The following is a 22,469-nucleotide window of genomic DNA, read 5'->3' as shown; positions in this document are numbered from 1 at the left end:
CAAGTCACAGATACTAGATTTGCAACAAAGGTCTAGAGGATTTGAATGGACACCTGAGAACTTTAAAAGTCAGATGAGAGACAACTCAGCAGGAGAAGGTACACTGCAAAGTCCCATTTCATCATGATGTACTCAGGCCCAAATAACAATTTCAAAATATAATAGACTTGATCTCCAGATGACTAGGTAAGAGAATATAGAAAAGATCAAAATTTCTCAACATGATTCTCAAGAAAAACAAAACTCACATGTATCAGCTCCCAATAGTGAAATATTACAATTTCTTTTTTAGTTTGTGTAATTTTTGTTTTAAAAATTTTTTTGTTATTTTTAGATATATATGATGGTAGAAGATATTTTGATATATCATACATACATGGAGTATAACTTCCCATTTTTGTGGTTGTACATGATGTGGAGTTATACTAGTTGTAGAAATACTACAATTTCATAGAGGTTTCTGTAGCTTAAAAAAAAAAAGTCAAGAAATTGGTCTTTGTTTTAAATAAACCATACTTAAATAACCTGACTTAAATGACAAGGGCCAGTCACAGTGGAACATGCCTATAATACCAGCTATTTGGAAGGCTGAGACAGAAGTATTCTGAGTTTGAGGCCAGTCTGGTCGACAACTTAGAACTTAGAAAAATTAAAACACAAATAAAAAGAACTGGAGAATGTCGATCAAGGGTAGAGAGCTCCTGGGTTCAATCTCTAGTACCACAAAAATAAACAAATAAGAAGGGAGTTTTCTAAATACTGTCCATCTACCAAGATTCTACATATTGGCAGTCCACATAAAATACCAAAGTCTAGAAATCAACGTAAGGAAGGATAGCAAAACATAAAACACTACCACATAAAGCAAAATAAGAGTGAAAGAAGGTTCAAATGGTTGTGGCAGTCATACAACCACCAATAATGATTCTTGAATAGCACAAAAAGAACTTCTATAGTACCATAGCCTCTGCTCAGTCAATACAAAGATGGCAATAACAAGAAATCCTGGAATATGAAGAAAGTAATATGTACCTCTCCAGAAGATACAGGTAAGTCTTAACTGCCCACAGCAAGAATCTGTCTTATAAGATAAGGCATCCACAGAGACTCCCATCATCCTCTTAAAGTTCTCATCAATTCTATTCTTCTGGTTTGTGCTGCTTGCACTGGGGCAATTTCAGGCCCCCTAGGGTACCTGCACTCTCCCTTCTGCTATTAAAGGTTATGTTGAAGTTAGGGCAATTAGGGAAAGTCCAACATGATTCAACATAAACAAATAAGCAATAAACCCCTTTGTGAAGATTTTTAACTATTCAGATCTATTCAAGAAGAACAAAAAAATTAAGGAAATCTGATTGCCTCACAATGATTTGATTTACTCTAAACATTAGATAATATCATGTCTGTAGGTGAACATTAACTTTTTCACAGGCACATCAAAATAATAATAAAGGAAATATTATTATTTAAATAATTAGAGTATTTAAATAATCAACAAGCATCTGGAAAGACAAGTCAGTGCAAGATGTCATCTCTATAATACAGACTCTTTTCAGGATAAGATAAAAAAATGTAGATTTAAAATGTAGGTTCTACTTTTCTCACTGAAAATGTATAAAAAATAAACTGAGGGGTCTGGGGCTGTAGCTCAGTGGTAGCTTAGCATGGTTGAGGCACTGGGTTCAATCCTCAGAACCACGTAAAAATAAATAAACAAAATAAAGGCATTCTGTCCATCTACAATTACAAAAATAAAAAATAAGTAAATAAACTGAAAATGGATTTCAATGTTAGATAAAATGTTTTAAAATCAAAAATTACACTTTATTTTTAAGGCATAATCTTCAATAATATATTTCTAACACTTTGTATGTGTGCTTTAATTTTGTGCCTAACGAAGGCTAGAGGGTCACTTTCTGTGTACTCAGTGATTCCTATCTTTTCTGTAGACTGTTCCTTATTACTATCAGCATTTTAGTTTTCCCAGTGTCTGTTCTTTTATAGAGCAAGGGTAAGATGCAATAAAATAGTCAAATAATTACACAAACATGCACTGCTATAAAGATAAAGATGTGACATCACAAACTGAACTGTTAGCTGGCTGTGGCAAAATTTAATAATTTGAAATGTGCACATTTATCAACAAGAGTCAGAATTTGATATACAGAATCCATTTCAGATCCCAGTGGCTCAGGAGGCTGAGGCAGAAGGATCATGAGTTCAAAGTCAGCCTCAGCAACAGTGAGGTGCTAAGCAACTCAGTGAGACTCTAAATAAAATACAAAATAGGGCTGGGGATGTGGCTCAGTGGTTGAGTGCTCCTGAGATCAACCCCTGGTACCCACCGCCACCCCAGCCCCCGCCAAAAAAGAATCCAATTCAGAGGGACCATCTTGGCTTACATAAAAGCCAACTGTATATAATTTGAAGGCTGCCCACAAATTAGACTGGTTTTCTCTTTTCTGTGAAAATGTGTGGTCTTTGGAATGTTTGTTTGATTATCATGGTTTCTTTCTGAATCCAGAACTTTTGTGTGTACGTACATGCAGGTACCAATAGCAACTCAATGCTTTCTTTATTTCCATCCCTTATGGTCTTCATGGGATTTTTCTAAATTATCTAAATCTATTCATTCATTAATTTAGTGAAAGTTATAAAGTACTGTCCTTGATAATGGGAATATGAAATGAATACAATAACCTGCCCTCAAAGAACTCATAATCTAATGGGGGACAGAGATGAATATACACAACTAGTGTATCAACGATAGAACAGTATCTACTGCATAGTCTGGGTACAGGTGCTCTGACCAGTTTAAGGGAGAAAGGATAATCGGGAGACTTGTTTTATCTCAATTTGAGCTGGATTAGGAAGTACCAGGAAGACAAAAAGGAAACAGGGAAGGAGTAAGGGAGGATAGGTGTTTGGGGCAGGGTTTTTTCATATAGGGAGAACAGGATATGCAAAGACAAAGAGGCAGGAAATTTGGGTCAAATGCTGTGTTATTTTCAAGTGATTGGAATTCTCTTTCCATTTTGCCCACTGCACCATGGGGAACCACAAATTTTAAACTCTTGAAGAATTACATGAGAGGAAGGAATAATAGGATATAAACCAGATTCAAACTTTTACATTCTAAAAGCATTTGAGTGGGCTTGGTAGTATACTCAACTAGCATGCACAAGGTCCTAGGTTCAATCCCAGCACCATAATAGTAATAATAATAATAATAACAACAACAACAAAGTAAAAAAAGCATGTGAGCAACTTGCTCACAAGATAAAAAAGCAGTCAAAATCAGTGTACTAGTCAATAAGTAATTTACATCCATGAAATGAGTTGTATAACAGGGAAACAAACTTTCCTTACAAAACAAGCAGAAATATTTTTTGTCACATTCTGTAAACCTCTATGAGAGAGTTTCAACTGAGATAAACATAGGTCAAATGTTAACACGGGCACACAAAAGAACTGAGTCTTTTATTGTATAGAAATTGTGCTGTACTGAAATTATTCACATGCAATGGGTGGGTATCAATTAGAGATTGATAAGCACTTTTATTATAGAATAGTTTTCATTATACGATTTAAATGTTAGTTTGTATTCAATGTGATAATCTTTAGTCCCCTAAAATCTCAACCATAAAATTGTCATATATGTAAGTATATATGTATTGTGTGTATACATAGATATAGATGTATAGATATATAAAACATTGCTTAATTTTCCTAGTATTGGTCCATTTTAACATTTCACTTTGTAGACAGCAAGATTTAGTAGATTTCTAAGCTTTCTTAGGTAATAAAGTACAATATCTCTCCTGAATTCAGCCCCCAACAATTTCAACCAACAAGGGACCCTAACTAATTTAAAAATACCATATGATTCACTTAGCTCAAGATTTCCCTAAAATTACTAGCTTGACGCCTAAAATATTCTAAGATCATATAAATCTACTTATACATTTACCAGCAAAATTTTTTCTCCTCCTTTTCAATGACTAAAGAAAGATAAAGGATTTTAATTACTCAGCTATTTTAAAGTACTTTCTCTCTATTGCTCATTTAATATTATAAATTATAAGATCACCACTTGCTGAGGATAAGCAAATACATCCTCTGTTAATCAACATTCTGTTAATCACCCATATATTTTCCAGAATAAACCAAAGGAATGATAATATGCTCCAAGTAAATATTCCTCATAAAATCAATTTAAATAATAATAATTTTTAGCATCTTCTTAGTTACTAGTTTAAAATGTGTGGTTTGAAATATCAATGATTAAACCATCTCAACATAAGTAGTTTCAACCTGAGTTACTAAGGATAATCAAAAAATTCAGCAATGACTCCATGTTAATTCTCTACTGCCATCTAAGAATTCTGACTTCTTAAAATGCTTCAAACTTATTAAAAGAATGCAACAATTCCTTAAGCATATTTGACAATATTAGCAAAAATTAGCATTCTTACATGAACAACCACTTTGAAGAAATATTTCTCTTTTAAAGTCAAAAATATACTTGCTTGGGCTCAGGATATAGCTCAGTTGGTAGAGTACCTGCCTCGCATGCACAAGGCCCTGGGTTCAATCCCCAGCACCACAGTAAAATTGCTTTATGGCCAGCAATTCCACACTTAGGTGTTTACCCAAGAGAAATATAAACATGTGGCAAAAAAGGAAGAAAAAAAAAAAAAAACTTCTACAAAATTGTTTATAGATTCAAAACAGGCAAAAAAAATTGGAAGCAATCCAAATGACTATCAATAAATGAATGAATAAACAACTTGTGGTATACTAATACAATTAAATATACTCAGCAATGGAAAAGAATAAACTAATACATACACCATGAATAAATCTCAAAAACTTCATACTGATCAAAAGAAAACAGACACAAAAGAATATATGTTATATGACTGCATTTACATGAAGTCCAAAACCATGCAAAACTAATTTTTGTGACAAACCAGAACAGTAATTGCATATAGGGGATGAGTAGTGACTGGAAAGGAGTTATATTAAGGATACTTTCTAAACATTCTATTTTTTTGAAGTTAGATTACCCAAATGTATACAATTTGTCAAAACTCACTCAGAATACACTTAAGATCTGTGTATTTCATTGTAAGTTTTACCTAAAACAAACAAAAAAAAAAACTGAATTAAAAAATAAAATCTAAACCAGAAAGATACACATTTACAAAGACTACCATAATTCCAGCAGTGGAAGTGCTAGATTCAAGTCCTGTTTCTGCTAATTAGTCAGAAAGCAATCAAGCACCAGTGTATGCTGAATGTGACATAAAACAAATTAGAATGAAACTAGTACATAAGCCAATTTCTTCCATTTTGGCTACATAAATTATAATAATGACCTTGTTGAAGATAAGCAAAGAAAAAATATTCACAGCACTGTTATCATCAAAAATTGAACCAAAGGTGGGCTTCCTTAAAAACCAGAATTGTGCAGTACATGATGAAAAAAAAATATTTAAAAACATACTATTTTATGTAGAGATGAAAAAGTTTTTGCTGAGAGACTCCAAACCTACCCCTTCTATACATTTTTCTAACAACATAAAATTAATTAATCTGACAGCTATTGTTTTTTTAATATATTTTTAGTTACTAATGGACATAATAACTTTATTTATTTTCTTTTTTTTTTTTTCAATGTGGTGCTGAGGATCAAACTCAATGCCTCACAACTGCTAGGAAAGCACTCTACCACTGAGCCACAACCCCAGCCACCAGTGATTGTTTTAAGGACTTTATATAATCAACTTATTTAATCCTAATATCACCCCTATAAGATAAATACTATTATCTTAAGGAAACTGAGGTTCAGACAGGTCAAGTACTTGCACAAACGTTGTACCTAGAACTACCACTGAGCCACAACCCCAGCCACCAGTGATTGTTTTAAGGACTTTATATAATCAACTTATTTAATCCTAATATCACCCCTATAAGATAAATACTATTATCTTAAGGAAACTGAGGTTCAGACAGGTCAAGTACTTGCACAAACGTTGTACCTAGAAAATAATAGAATGAGACTTAAGACCCAGGCAATTCAGCATCGGGGTTCATGCTCTTAATCACTATACCATGCACTGACCACAGAGGGCTTCTACTCTAAGATATTTCATAAGCATCTCTTTTCTGTATATAATATACAATTTTACTCTTCAATACAATTCAGGACCTATACACCAAATTTATTCCTGAATTTTCCAGCAAAACCTCTTAAGCCTACCTTTTATGAGGAATAATTAGAGAAAAATAAGTATATGTTAAATGTTGATTAATACCAGATTTAGAAAAAAACCTATCGTGATGATGCATTTACTCACAATTATTTCCTACTGAGTTTAAATTCAAGATTGCTTTAGGCCAAAACAAAAAATTTGAATTTTTCTGGATATCTTGATATTCATGTCAAAAGACTTAAACTTGTATGATTTTTAATTATACATGATTATCTTTACCATTTATCAAATATAGTTCAAATCATCAGTATTTATTGAGCCCTAACTATTAAAGAACACTCTATTGGATACTGTAGAGGTCAACAGCTAGAAGAAATCACTTCTGCTTACACATTTCTCAAATTGAGCTAGGACATATTAACTACCTAAGGCCTATTAAATTTCTATGTCCAAATTTAAGAGTGAGATGAGGCATGTAGGCAACATGTAGTAGTATCTCAATGTTATTTTTAATTTGCATTTCCATGACTAAAAATATTGTGTATCCTTTCATGTGCTTATTTGCTATTTGTCTATGTTCTCTGGTGTTCTATCTATTCAAATTTTTTGCTCACTGTTTTACTGGGTAGTTTATATAGGAGGACTGCATTAGATAATCAGAATACAAGTCTTCTGCAGTGGCACACACCTATAATCCCAGCGGCTAGGAAGGCTGAGACAGGAAGATTATGAGTTCAAAGGCAGCCTTAGCAAAGGTGAGGCACTAGACAACTCAATGAGACCCTGTCTCTAAATAAAAATACAAAACAGGGCTGAGGATGTGTGGCTCAGATATCGAGTGCCCCTGAGTTCAACCCCCAGTACCAAAAAAAAAAAAAAAGAATACAAGTCTTCTATCAGCTATATAATTTATAAATATTCTCTTCCAGTTTGGTTTTTTTGTTTGTTTTGGTACTGGGGACTGAATTCCAGGGGTGCTCTACCATTGAGTTATATCCCTAGCCTTTTTATTTTGAGACAGGATCTTGCTAAGGTGCTGAAGGTCTTGCTAAATTGCTGAGGCTGGCCTCGAACTTGTGATCCTCCTTTCATCAGCTTCCTGAATTGCTGGGATTACAGGTATAGGCCACCATGCTCCACTTACATGTTCATTTTTTTTTTTTAAGAGAGAGTGAGAGAGGAAGAGAGAGAGAAAGAGAGAGAGAGGATTTTAATATTTATTTTTTAGTTATTGGCAGACACAACATCTTTGTATGTGGTGCTGAGAATCGAACCCGGGCCGCATGCATGCCAGGCGAGTGCGCTACCGCTTGAGCCACATCCCCAGCCCTACATGTTCATTTTTAAAACTGTATCTTTTGAGGTGAAGAAGTTTTAAACAGTGATTAAATACAATTTGTCAGTACTTCTATTATGGTTCATAGATTGTTTTGTGTGTGTGCGCACTCACCTACTTATCTAAAAAATCTTTGCCTAGCCCAAAGACACAAATAATTTCTTCTCCTAAATTTTCTATTAATTTTATCATTTTTTAAAAAGTAACTTCTTTTAGGCAAGCGCTCTACCACTAAGCCACAACCCCAATCCTAGTTTTATAATTTTGGTTCATATTTAGACCTATTATCCATTTCAAGTTAATTTTTGTATATGGTACAATTTAGCAGTCAAGATTCATTATTTTGCATATGGATATCCAATTTTTTCTGCATGATTTTTGAAAAAACTAAGACCAATGGATTTTAATACAATAACAGAAGTAGTTCAGTGATATGGGTTCAGATCCCACACTGCAACTAATCTTTAATAAATTATAATTGCCTGAAAAGTATATTAAAATATTTCTACCTTTTTAAACTGTTGTTTGTGAGAGGCCAGCTACTCTTTATATATTATTTCAGACAAAACATGAAAGACTGAAGGTAGAAGCAGAAACGAGAATCTACTTGTGTTTTATTATCCAAACATTCGATTTGTAAAAATGTAATACAATGCTAGTCTTAATTTTCTGAAAATAGTTGTTTCACAACTATTTATATTAATTTTGTATAGGTTTATTATTATATTTTAAAATGAATGATTATATAACACTGAAATTTCTTAGCTCTGATTTCAAATATAATAAATATCAATTGATACAATGTATATAAACAATAGCACTTTGAGGTCCTCAATAATTTTCTTAAGAGCGCAAAGGGGTCCATACGTGGCAAAACACACCTGTAATCCCAGTGACTCAGGAGACTGAGGCAGGAAGATATAAGATCACAAGTTCAAGCCAGTCTCAGCATGCTTGTTGAGCATGTGTGAGGTCCTAGGTTCAACTCCCAGTACCACAAAACAAAAACAGAAAACAAACAACAACAACAACAAAACCTGATTTAAAACTAAACTAAACTAATGTTGTGTATTACTATGAAATGCAAAACACAAATTTAAAAAACCTAAGGTAGACTGATAACACTTCTGCCAAGGAAAACCATCATTCCCAGTACCTAAATCCATAAGCAATGAGCACCAAGCTCTTTCACAGCTTCTGTCGTCTTCTTCTATATTTCCTTGTACATTATGGAACTGGCCTACTGACTTCTAAGAAAGGCTGGGGGAAACTATAATCTTGTCAATCCGTGCAAACACAACTGGACTGTCTCAAGGTGAATAATGTACCCAAGGGTCTGAAAGGCCTTTTCACTTGAAACTAGGAACATTAATCAAGATATAAATAAAACATAGTATGTATGTATATGTATGTGTATATACACACACACAAACACACACACACACGTATTAACCAAAAGATACTCTACATACGATACTGCATATTTTTTAGTAATCATAAAAATATAAGGTGTTTAGACAAATGATTATAATTAATTAATTAATTAATTACATTAACTGGCTTTATGTAGGTTCAGAGCAAACATTACATGCTAAATTGCTATATGTATTCAGATTACTTTAAAATTTACTAGTACACTTCTTCTATATCTAAAAACCTACAGTCATTTGTACTATGTCCATTTTGATAAATCAAACGTGATAGTGATAAGAATGTCTTAAGACTTCATCAGTCTAGATCTACATTAAAAGTGAATCATTAAAGAAATATTGAGTGATGTCAAATACAGATACCATGAAGGAAAAAAGGTGAATATAAGTAAAGCATGGGAAAGAACGACAGACATACTAGTGAACTAGAAACACACACATACTAATACCCGCAAATAACCCACAGAGACAGAGAAAGTACCTGGAAAGCTGTGAGTGCGCCAGTCCCTGGGTTATACAGGCATCGCAGCGAAGGCATGCTGTCCGCCAGGCTGGAGCAGCCCAGCCACAGAGACCTGGGCATAGAGCACTGCAGAGAGAGGACAACTATGAGATGGGACAGTATGAAACAGGATGGCACAGATTACAGGAATTTTCAAGGCTAGCCTGAAAGCAATAATCCAGTTGCAGCTGGCCTTTATGATAGAAACACTTTCAAGAAACATACTACTTACAGATTCTAACCCCAGAGAAAAACTCAAAAGGGGCACTAGTAGCCAAAAAGCAAGGGGAACAAAAAGCAAGGGGAACAAAGAAGTTATAGGTTAAAAATACACACACACACACACACACACACACACACCCCAGTAAGTTTTTGTCCCTATTCTTCTATTTATTAATTTAAAGGAAAACTACTTCTTAATCCAACTGATCAATTTTTTCTTTATACATCTCATCTCCCATAAATTCACAAGGCGAAATATTGTGCAGACTAAGCAGAAAGAATACCTCCTAAGAATATCACATTAGGAAATTAGAAAATTAAATACCACAGGAAAGTTAAGAGTGTTTCTAGAAGAAAAAGAAAATATTATATCCCTACGACTTTGATAACAACTAATTCTGCAGAGTTTGCATAAGTTTTATGTATCTTGTTACTCTGTTATTCATTAACCAAAACACATAGTTACCATAGCAGCTGTCTCTTCAGCTTTCCAGATGGATTAAAGGGGGATGAGGCAAGAAACACCCAAAAAGAAGGGATAACAACAACAAAGAAAGAGAGGAGACTAAGACAAAGAGAGAGCAGAATGTTCTTGGTCTTAAAACCATCCAAACAAAAAGTTTATATGTAAAATACATGTGTATTCAGTAGCAAACAAAGGTAGAAATTACAATTTCTAGTAATCCTAAGGAAACAAAATTAATATTATTGCAGTATTACTGAGTTTTATAAGACACTATATCTTGTGGAACAGTTTTTATATTTTTCAAGTTTCTCTGAAAGTATTCCAGGCTAAAGTTCTGTCCATCAGCTTGAATGCTATATAGTCTAATAAAAACTAAAATACTAAATAGCTAAACACACCCAATGTATATATATTTTCGAATATAGCAATATACACATAACATTAGACTTTAGAGATTTTGAAATAGTTATTATCATGATGGCCTTTTATCTTCTGTAACCCCTCTAGTAGGAATGAATATAGGAAGCAAAATACAACATTCATGGTTCACACAGACTATAATTAAATATGGATAATAGACTGAAAAGGACTTCAGAAGATATTCTAATCTAGACCTCTGCCCTCAGATGATTATCCTCATTTTACAATTAAGGCAATCAATGCACAAGAGAAAATAAGTATTTATCCATGTTCATGAATTTAAAAAGTAGAGAACAAGGGACCTACTGTTTTCTAGTGCAGAACTCTTCCTCCTGTCTTGTTCATTCGTAAGTCATAAAGTAAGTAGACACGTCAGACTTTGAAAGAAAGGTATCAGACAGAGAGAGAGAGAGAAAAAAAAAAAAAGGTATCTGCTAAAGTCATCACTGGATTAGAAAACTAAACAAAAAACAATGAAATCACCTTGAACTGTTATAGCAATGAATATTGTTCACCATTTCCAATGTTCCTTCATCTCAAACTATAATCCATTTTTAAAACATAGCTAAAGAGAACAGTTGTCTTCATTTTATCATGTTACTCTCATCAGTAAATTATAATGGGGATTGGGGTTGTGGCTCAGTGATGGAGTACTTGCCTAGCACATGTGAGGCACTGGGTTTGAGCCTTAGCACCACATAAAAATAAATAAATAAAGGTATTGTGTCCATCTACAACATTTAAAGAAACTAAAAATAATAAATTGTAATGGTTCCCTATATTTACTATATGAAATTCTAAACTATCCATCTGACCTTTCCCCACTGCCTACATCAACTCTCCTTCCCTGTCCTTCCTGATACTCTAGCTAGTTAACTACCGTGAAATCTGGTCAAATGCTCATCTCAGCCCTAATACCTTTAAACTTGTAATTTCCTTCTCCCTCTTACCCTGACAATCCATATTTGTCTCCTTAGAACAGCTTATAATAATTTCAGTATAAGTCAGTAGTTCTTAGTAAGAGATTGTTATATTGGAAGGAGAAGGCAGTAAGGTGAAAGGAATAGAGGAAAAAGGATTTTAAAAGCTTCTATACCCTTGAGAATTACTAGACTAGAAGTATCAAGAATGTTTTGCCTGATGTTAAAATTTTCTTGAGAGTAATATTTTGATCATTTATTCAACAAGTAGTCACTGAATGCCCTTCCTTGTGGTTAAGTACTGCAGGCACCAGAAACAGAACAATGTGGACAAAACAATACCCACAAAATTCCTGTCTTCAAGGAATTTATATTCTTATAACATTCTCTCAATTTTAAATTCATCCATATTAAAAATCCGTAATATAAAACTCACTGTTATGAGTTATTACTAGTTGTTATGCTATTACTAAGGAGATACATGGTATATTATTAAACAGCTAGTTAAAGTTCTGCATATGATGGGTAGAAAAAAGTCTCACACTTGTTCTGAAGGAGTGACTGAATCCGAGAAAAACAGTAGAGGTAGAAGACATAGGAGGAAATAAAAAGGGTTTAGGAAACTACAGAAGAAGAAAACAGAATAAGCTGTGGAAGACAGTTTGTCACTTCTCCCCCTTCCTTTCAGAGGAGGTCCATGGCTCAACTTTAGCCAAACTGAAACCACCTGCATGACATATAGCACAGTCAGATTTAAAGGCCAACCTAAAGCCCTTCATCCATAGACTAGAGGCTCTTTTTATTAAAATGTGTATACTTTTTTGTAATTGTGAGTGTTCCTTTGTAAGTTTTTAAGGTATTCCTCATATGAATGATTTGTCTCCTCCACTTTCAAGAATCTGTGTTAATTTTGCTGTATGTATTTGATGAATTATTACCTCAGTTTCCTTACTCTTACTCATTCTAATGCTCTTCCTCATTCATTCACCCCATCCTCCATCAAAACTCCCCTAACAATTAAGAATTTGAAAGAGTTCACTCTATCCCCTTAAACTAAAACTCTAAAATAAAATTATGATCAGTAATGAGCCACACATACCCAGAGAAGCCACTAGCTACACTGGTGTTATTTCCAAAATAGCATTAACTTGCAAACACCACACAGAGGATATATTCCCAATTATTACAAGACAATTTTGGTATAGGTATGAAAACTGCACTTGAATATAGTCAGATCTGTACACTGCTGTTAAGCTTTTATATATTATAGCTCAATTTAAAAACTAATTTTCAAACTGGTTTGTATTGTAACAATTAATCTTACCCATACTGGTAAATGCCACTTAAGATCTTTAAGGAAAAACATATAATTACAAAATAAATGGAGTAGATGTAACTTTTACTCCTTTCCCTTATCTTCAAATTTAGGAGGGAGCACAGTCTAAATGAAGAGGGTAACAACAACAAAAAAATCAGTTTATAATAAAGGTGGAACACTTTCCGTCCCTCAACACTTACAAATAATGCCTCTTAAGTTTTACCTTTAAAATATCTGAAAAGTATGTCATTCTCTACCTTTGTTTTTCCTTGAAAATTATATTGAAATTCCTAAGATTGATTCTTTTTTGGGGGAAGGGGGCCTGCTATGCTGGGGATTAAACCTTGTACCTCACACAAACTGGGCAAAAGCTATAGAACTAAGCTACATCCTCAGCTCTAAAAAATTTTTAAGAAAAAATTTAAAAACTGGTTTCAAACTATGCTATGGGCTGGAGATTTAGCTCAATGGTAGAGCAAGTTTGAGTTCCACTCCCAGAACTTCAAGAAAATAAAAAACAAGCCTGAAGCAGTTGGCATTTGCTTGCAATTTGCAATCCCAGCTATGCTGGTAGCTGAGAGGCCAGACTTAGCAACTTAGTGAGACCCTGTCTCAAAGTAAGAATTTAAAAAAAAAAATGGGGATGTAGCTTAGTGGTAGTAGAGTGCCCTTGGGTTTAATCCCCAGTTATCACCAAACCAAACCAAAACAAAACAAAAAGGCAAGCACAGCAGGTTTCTGCTACCTGAAAGAATCTGAAAAAGATTGAAATGTTGCAACAAAGGGCCTCCAGTGTTTCAGGAACAATATAATATCCAGTGCCCATATCAGATTCAATGGCACAAATTCATTTACACCTCCACTCCTCCCCCACTCTTGGCTGCCTGGAGTAATGTCACAGATCCTCTTCACTGATTGAGGGCCCTGCAGGCAAAGGGCTGGCCTGAGCATTTACCACATGAAAGCTGAATGACAAAATCTCCTAAACTCAAGTCCCTGCTGGTCAACTTCTAGGAGTAATAGAAGCTATAATAATCAACAATAAAAAGATTGCTGCATTGAGAGTTTACGTATCCTTAAGCCATGAAACAGAATTCCCTTTTCACTACTACATCAACTAAAAAATTCAGGCCAAGAGAATGACAGAATTCCATAGCCCCTGCAATGCATTCAGACTCTACCTATACAAACAAACTCAACAACTGCCTTTTAAGAATCCTTATTTAGTTTATTCCAAATATGAAAGTCCCACCTATTATATAGGATGATTACATCTACCTAGCTTATTGTACAAAGTTGTGATGAAATTAAAATAAGAACTCTGGATGATTTGAAGTTGAGGCTCACAGGTATAGCTCAGCTGGGATTTGAAGCCAGATCTCCCATGCTTACTCTTTCTATCCTGCGTGTTATCTTTGTGAGTCCCCACTCAGAATCTGGTCCTTAAAAGTAGAGATGGGCCAGGCGTGGTGGTGCATGCCCATAATCCCAGTGGCTCAGGAGGCTGAGGCAGGAGGATCACAGGTTTGAAGCCAGCCTCAGCAACTTAACAAGGCTGTAAGCAACCTAGCAAGAACCTGTCTCAAAATACTAAAAAAGGGCTGCGATTGTGGATCAGCGGTTAAACACCCTTGGATTCAATCCCTGGTACAAAAAAAAATTAAAAATGCAGAGATGGTTTCTGTCACCTGTAGCACCTGTAGTATTCCCCCACACCCAGCATGGTTGGGGATACCTAGAGTTAGAATTTGATAAATACTTTCCAATTGTTGTAACTTTAATTACAGTTTAAATTTTGCTTCTTTCCCTTCTTCCCTGTCTCTAGCCCATCCATAGCATAGACACTGGGCTCCAGGAGTCTTTCAGCTCCTGGGATTTGTTCTGCTCTGGTGTTATCTATGTTCTAGGAACCACATTCTCATCAGGGCAATAATGTCCTCAAGAAAACACGAATTACTTCTTGAAGGATGAAAAAAAACTTATTCCTTTAGTATATAAAGACGTACATTTAGGACATAAGAATAACAGCATGGTGTATCTGTAAAATTAAGATTTGGGGAGGTTGTAAGGAAAAAAAACGAGAGTGGACAGGAGGCTAAAACAGGAGGATCACAAATTCAAGGCCAACCCCATCAACCTAGTAAAACCCTCAGCAACCTAGCAAGACTCTCTCACAAAATTTCTTTTAAACAAAAATTTTTAAAGGGCTGGGGATGCAGCTCAATAAAAACTGGGTCCAAAGCCCAGTTTAAAAAAAAAAAAAAACTTCTATTTAACATAGTGCTTGAAACACTAGCCAGAGCAATTAGACAACAAAAGAAATTAAAGGGATACCGATAGGAAAAGAACTCAAATTAGCACTATTTGCTGATGATATGATTATATACCTAGAAGACCCAAAAAATTCCACCAGAAAACTTGTAGAACTAGTAAATGGGCCAGGGAACTAAACAGACACTTCTCAGAAAAGGATATATAATCAATCAACGAGTATATAAAAAATGTTCAACATCTCTAGCAATTAAACAAATGCAAATCAAAACTGCTTCCTTAACAATGAATTCAGCAAAGTAACAGGATACCAACAAAGGCATTTCTGTGTATCAGTGACAAATTCTCTGAAAGGGAAATGAGGAAAACTACCCCATTTACAATAGCCTCAAAAAAAACCAAAAACAAAAAAACTTGGGAATCAATCTAACAAAAAAAGTGAAAGACCTCTACAACGAAAACTATAGAAAGCTAAAGAAAGAAATTAAAGAAGACCTTAGAAGATGGAAAGATCCTCCTTGTTCTTGGATAGGCAGAATTAATATGGCCAAAATGACTATACCACCAAAAGCATTATACAGATTTAATGCAATTTCAATCAAAATCCCAATGACATTCCTCATAGAAAAAGAAAAGGCAGTCATGAAATTCATCTGGAAAAATAAGAGACCCAGAATAGCTAAAGCAATCCTTAGCAAGAAGAGTGAAGCAGGTGGCATCAGTATACAACCTTAAACTATACTACAGAGCAATAGTAACAAAAACAGCAGGGTATTGGCACCAAAATACACTAGTAGACCATTGGTACAGAATAGAGGACACACAGACTAACCCACATAATTACAGATATCTTATATTAGACAAAGGCACCAAAAACATACATTGGAGAAAAGATAGCCTCTTCAACAAATGGTGCTGGGAAAACTGGAAATCCATATGCAACAAAATGAAATTAAACCCCTATCTCTCACCATGCACAAAACTCAACTCAAAGTGGATCAAGGATCTAGGAATTAAACCAGAGACTCTGCGTCTAATAGAAGAAAAAGCAGGCCCAAATCTCCATCATATCGGATTAGACCCCTACTACTTCCTTAACAAGACTCCTATAGTGCAAGAATTAAAATCAAGAATTAATAAATGGAATGGATTCAAACTAAAAAGCTTCTTCTCAGCAAAAGAAACAATCAGTGAGGTGAATAGGGAGCCTACAGCTTGGGAGCAAATTTTTACCATTTGCACAACAGATAGAGCACTAATCTCTAGGGTATATAAAGAACTCAAAAAGCTAAACTCAAAATTAAAAAAAAAAAAAAAACAGATAACACAATCAATAAATGGGCCAGGGAACTGAACAGACACTTCTTAGAAAAGGATATACATCAATCAACGAATTTTTAAAAAAATGTTCAACATCTCTAGCAATTAGACAAATGCAAATCAAAACTGCTCTAAGATTTCATCTCATTCCAGTCAGAATGGCAGCTATTAAGAATACAAACAAACAAAAAAAAACAACAACAACAAAGAATACAAACAACAATAAGTGTTGGCGAGGATGTGGGGAAAAAGCCACACTCATACATTGCTGGTGGGACTGCAAAATGGTGCAGCCAATATGGAAAGCAGTATGAAGATTGCTTGAAAAACTGGGGATGGAACCACCTTTTGATCCAGCTATCCCAAATGGAACCACCTTTTGATCCAGCTGTACCCAAAGGACTTAAAAACAACATACCACATCAATGTTTATTGCAGCACAATTCACAATAGTTAAACTGTGGAAGCAACCTAGATGCCCTTCAACAGGATAAATGGATAAAGAAACCGTGGTATATGTATACACAATAGAATATAACTCAGCAATAAAAGAGAATAAAATCATGGCATTTGCAGGTAAATGGATGGAGTTAGAGAATATCATGCTAAGTAAAGTTAGCCAATCCCCAAAAACCAAATGCCAAATGTTTTCTCTGATACAAGGAGGTTGGATTCATAGTGGGGTTGGGAGGGGGAGCATGGGAAGATTATACAAACTCTAGATAGGGCAAAGGGAGGGAGTGGGAAGGAGGTGGCAAAGGGGTGAAAAAAAGATGGTGGAATGACATGGACATCACTACCTTAAGTACTTGTATGAGGAAGACATGAATGGTGTGAATATACTTTGTATACAAGCAGAGATATAAAAATTGTGCTCTATATATGTAATATGAATTATAATGCATTCTGCTGTCATATATAACAAATTAGAATAAGAAATTTAAAAAAAAATAAAACTGGGCGCGGTGGTGCATGCCAGTAATCCCAGCAGCTCAGGAGGCAGGAGGATAGCGAGTTCAAAGCCAGCCTCAGCAACAGCAAGGCACTAAGCAACTTAGTGAGACCCTGTCTCAAAATAAAATGCAAAATAGGGCTGGATATTGCTTAGTGGACAACTGCCCCTGAGTTCAATCCCCAGTAACTCCCCCCTTAAAAAAAAAGTAAAGTGGAATCATTATCAAGAACAGGCTTCTATAAATGTCATTTGCATTTCCACAAGGTTCTGAGAAGCCATTATGAACTACAGACCATAAGAACAACATTTATCCACCAATCAAATATTTATTTTTCATGACCAGAGTGGACATGAATTCTTTTTTTATTTTTATTTACTTATTTTTTTAGTTGTCAATGGACCTTTATTTTATTTGTTTATGCGGATGCTGAGAATAGAACCCAAGGCCTGACACATGCTAGGCAAGTGCTCTACCATTAAGTCACAACCCCAGTTCTGGACATAAATTCTTGTAATCAATGTGGATTACAAGAACTAAATTTTATCAGACAAAAACTGTTTGCCAGACATTGTGTTATATCTTTTAAGTACATTATTTCATTTAATCATTGCAAGCCTGTCAAAGAGTTGTTAACACTATTACTTTAAAATGAGAGTGGCGCGTATGGCGCATGCCTGTCATTCTAGTGACTTGGGAGGCTGAGAGAGGAGGTTCCCAGCTTCAAGGCCAGCCTCAGCGACTTAAGGAGACCCTCAGCGATTCAGTGAGAACTTGTGTCAAAAAAAACTTGAGGTGCTTGGGTTATAGCTTAGTGGTAGAATGCTAGCCTAGCACTGGGTTCAATCCTCAGCATCACATGAAAATATATAAATAAAATAAAGGTGTTCTGTATATCTACAACTAAAAAAAACAAAAATTAAAATTAAAAGTGAGGACTAGAAACACAGCTTAGTGGTAAAGCACACCTTTGTTCAATCCCCAGGCAAAAAAAATAAAACAAAAGGAGAGTAGATAAGTTCAGAGAACTTGACTAAATGGCAATGACATACAAAAGGCCCCAGTGTGCTTGTCTCCAAAATCCATAGACTCACTATTACAAAACAGACATGCTCTCATGTAGTTTATTCTTTTTATCCTTTCTTTTTCTTTTCCTTTTTCTTTTTTTTCTTTTTTGATGGTTCTGGGAATCAAATCTCCATCTCAATTTACACTCCATTATTTTGGGGACAAATTAACATAAATGGTTACTACAAGGAAAAACATAGTAATACACTATATTGTGTTAGACAATAGGTGTTATATTTTCTAATATCTAGAAAGGTTCAGACACAGGTTTTAAGTTTATTGTAACACTTGCTACTGTATGAAAGTTAATTATATATTGCCTCCTCTACAGACTGTATTCCTTAGAGATAGGATTCACAACATTTTTTCGTCTCCAGTGTCTGTTCATAGTACATGTTCAGTAAGTGTGCTTAATGGTGAGAGATCAATGAGAACTACATATCAAAGAGAAGGAAGCATTGTTTGCTTGGGGAATAGTCATAGTACTGATAATAATACTCATTTGCTACTTGAGGGAGACTGCTCTAACTAGACTGGACGGAATGTGCTGGATAATGTTCTTTCACAGTTCATTATCTTATTCACCCTGTATAACAATCTAATAAGGAAAAAAAAAAGATACAAGAGGTTAAATGAATTACTAAAAGTTGATGGGTACTAGCAAGTAGCAATGATCAAACTAAAAACTATTCTGATTATCTAGGAAAGTGTTACATAGAAATGGCACTTTACATGGAATTACTTCATTTATTAAGAAATGGGGAGCCAAAGACAGTTTGGGAATGCTAGACTTACTACAGGAACTAAGGAAAGAAAGTGCATTCAAGAAGCTGTAGAGGTCCCTCTCCTGTGAAACACCTTTGGCTAGGAATCTGCGTTTTTCTCATCTCCTCCTGTTTGAACATGGTGCAAACTCAAAGCAGACAGTATCCCAAGCACCTACAGAAAAGTGGTGGCTTCTCAAGAAAGGTCCTTGGTCCCTCCACCTCAGCCACTAATTGTACATGGCTTTCATCAAGGAAGGTTGAAAATACGTTTGCAGGAGGAAATCCAGTTTGTGATGTCCAACCCCCAAGCGGCAAAAAGGAATTGGAGAATTCTTCAGGCTGTCCCCTAAAGATTTTGAAAAAAAGAATCAGATTCCTGAAGAGGCAGGAAGCAGTAGCTTAGGAAAAGCAAAGAGAAAAAAGTATGTCCTCTGCAACCTGATCACACAGATGATGAAAAATAATAGAACTTATCCATCTTTGAATAATGTCTCCTGTTTACTCTGGTACTCTAGGGTGTAGATTTGCGTAGATACGTTTGTTCAATAAGCTTTGTTGAATAGGCATTTAACTTAAAAAAATGAGGCGAAAGTATATTTAAAAGCAAGTTATGAAATGGGAGAATTTGTAAAATTATGGTTACTTAGGTTAATATTCAATTTAATGCAGTATGTTGGTTCTTTTACCTGTTATAAAGCTTCTTGTTCTTACTAACATTAAATCACTGCATGATGTTCCAATTACTAATGTCCTATATTTGAGATTTGCTTACATACCGTACTGATGCCATTTATATTGACATTTGGGCACTGAAATGATGCTGTTGTTATTCCCTTTATTTGCTTTAAAAAGCAGAGTTAGAGTTTTACACATAAAAAAAACTCAGTATTGGTGCTGGGGATGTGGCTCAAGCAGTAGCGCACTTGCCTGGCATGCACAGGGTGCTGGGTTCGATCCTCAGCACCACATAAAAAAATAAAATAAATATGCTGTGTCCACTGAAAACTAAAAAATAAATATTAAAAAAATCCTCTTTTTAAAAAAAATTCAGTATTAATTAAACTTAATTTCTGTCATTTTTCAGAAAGGAGCCAAAATTGTCATACTGAATAAATTTGGATGGATATGGAAAAAGTTAAGGACAATTTAACCTTGAGGGTTTAAACAACTGATAATCAAAGTTCCTAAAACAACAAAAAGACAAAATACTAGCATAGAATGAGGAAAAAAGATTGCATAAGCCACATTAATAGGGAGGAATTTTTCTTGGATAATTAATTCAGTATCATAAAATATCTTTTGCACCTATATTTTTAAAGTTGGAAATTAGTAAAACATGACTGGCAAATCATGCTATAGCGCCCACAGCTGAGTCTAAAATCTTCAGAGCGTTCACCACATTTCTCAAGATAACCAGTGGTATAACTGAAGAGGTGGGTATAATACTACTTGTTAACTGATGTTCTTGCTTTCCTAGCACACTGCTTGATGATAAGCTGTCAATTTTCAAAATTAACCATATTTTAAAAGGCATGTTTTTCTGAAATTTGAAATAAAAGAGTACTTATTTTCACAATTAAAAAAAAGCTGCTGTAATCATCAACATGGAGATGACAAACACACATCTAAAAAAAGGATCAATAGGATTCAGTGGCAGATTATAAGGAAAGAAGGAAAATGAGCCAGAAATAACTCCAAAATGTCAAACCTGAAAGACTAGAAGAATAGCAGTGGCACAAACAGAGAGAGACACTGGCAAACTAGCTTTTTTGGCGGGGAGAGGCAGGAATGGGAATAAGTGAGTAAAATTAATGGCATGAAAGCTTGGGTACATGATTGTCATGTAGGCTGGGCCCTGAAGCACCGGCATGTAATACCAGCTACTTAGGAGGCAGAAGCCAGAGGATCACAAATTCAAGGCCAGAGTGGGCATCTGAGACAGACCCTGTTTCAAAATTAAAAATAGAAAGGGATGGGGGTATAATTCAGTGGTAGAGAATCACTGGGTTCAATCTCCAGTACCACAAAAAGGAAAGAAAAGACCAAACAAGTTCTGCAATGTAGCTGGGTACAGTAGCTAATGTATCACTACAAGCATGTGCTTATACTCCCAACTATTCAAGATGCTATGGTAGGATGATGGTGAGAGGCCAGCCTGAGCAATTTAGTAAGATAGCTGTCTCTTATAAAAAAAAAGAAAAAATAAAAGAAACCTGTAATGCTTACATAAATATGGAAATAAGTGATGTCTGTATAAGTTTTTAACATATTAGGTTAAAAGCATTTTTTATAACAATCTAGTCTTTTTAAAAAAAATTTTTTAGTTGTAGGTGGACACAATACTATATTTATTTATTTATTTATTTATTTATTTTTTATATGGGCTGAGGATCAAATCCAGTGCCATATACATGCCAGGCAAGCGCTCTACTCCTGAGCTACAAACCCAGCCCAAAAAACTAGTATTTTTAAAAATAAAATTTGAGGTGCTTGAGTTGTAGTTCAGTGGTAGAGTGCTTGACTAGAACGTTTGAGGTACTGGGTTCGATCTCAGCACCATATAAAAATAAATAAAATATCAGCATTGAAAGAGAATAGAATAATGGCATTTGCAGGTAAATGGATGGAGTTGGAGAATATCATGGTAAGCAAAGTAAGTAAATCCCCCAAAACCAAAGGCTGAATGTTTTCTCTAAGTAAATGATAATCCATAATGGGGGTGGGGCATGGGACAAGTGGAGAACTTTGGATTAGGCAAAGGAAGGGAGGAAGGGAAGGGAGTAAAAAAGATGGTCGAATAAGACGGACATCATTACCCTAGGTAATGTATGACTGCACAAATGGTGTGACCCTACTTCATGTACATCCAGAAGTGATAAATTGTGCTCCATTTGTATAAAATGAATCGAAGAGCATTCTGCTGTCAAGTATAACTGATTAGAATAATAATAATATAATAATATATATTTAAATAAAGGTATTGTGTCCACCTACACCTAACTGTATATGTATATACACACATGTATATATACACATATATATACTAACCATATATAGATATCAATTTTAAAAAATATATATATGTGTGAATATATTTTTTAAAATTGATACCTTTCCCTCTTCTTCCTTTGTAAACAATTCAGAGTTCAATAGACATTGAATACAGGATAAGTAGGCAACAAGCTTAGTGGAGGGGGGGGAGTCACAGTGACCCAATGCGGGATTTTGGAATCCCAAGTGGTATAAGAAGGTTATCCC

General features: G+C 34.9%; 1 protein-coding gene and 1 pseudogene across 15 annotated transcripts in view; one reads left to right on the top strand and one right to left on the bottom strand.

Annotated features, from left to right (window-relative positions):
* The window catches only part of Btrc (beta-transducin repeat containing E3 ubiquitin protein ligase), a 186,818-nt gene that overhangs the window by 108,380 nt on the left and 55,969 nt on the right, over window positions 1-22,469 (bottom strand). For 5 of the 15 annotated variants that reach the window (XM_046450111.2, XM_058581238.1, XM_046450113.2 and 2 more), the window contains one exon: window positions 9,466-9,573. The exons of 9 other annotated variants lie outside the window; for them this stretch is intronic. In XM_046450111.2, coding sequence (XP_046306067.1) covers window positions 9,466-9,573 — 108 coding nt within the window. Of the gene's footprint in view, window positions 1-9,465; window positions 9,574-10,900; window positions 10,942-22,469 lie in introns of those variants that run through there. One more of the 15 variants, XM_058581236.1, reaches the window with a different exon arrangement.
* On the top strand, window positions 18,838-19,675 carry LOC124096322 (PCNA-associated factor-like; annotated as a pseudogene).

This window comes from Marmota monax, unplaced genomic scaffold (assembly GCF_021218885.2).
Source record: "Marmota monax isolate L192 unplaced genomic scaffold, Marmota_monax_Labrador192_F-V1.1 WCK01_AAM20220418_F8-fsc00004, whole genome shotgun sequence".
In the NCBI taxonomy this organism is placed as follows: Eukaryota; Metazoa; Chordata; class Mammalia; order Rodentia; family Sciuridae; genus Marmota; species Marmota monax.
Note: the sequence above shows the minus strand (reverse complement) of the source record. Positions and strands in the feature narration are given on the sequence as shown.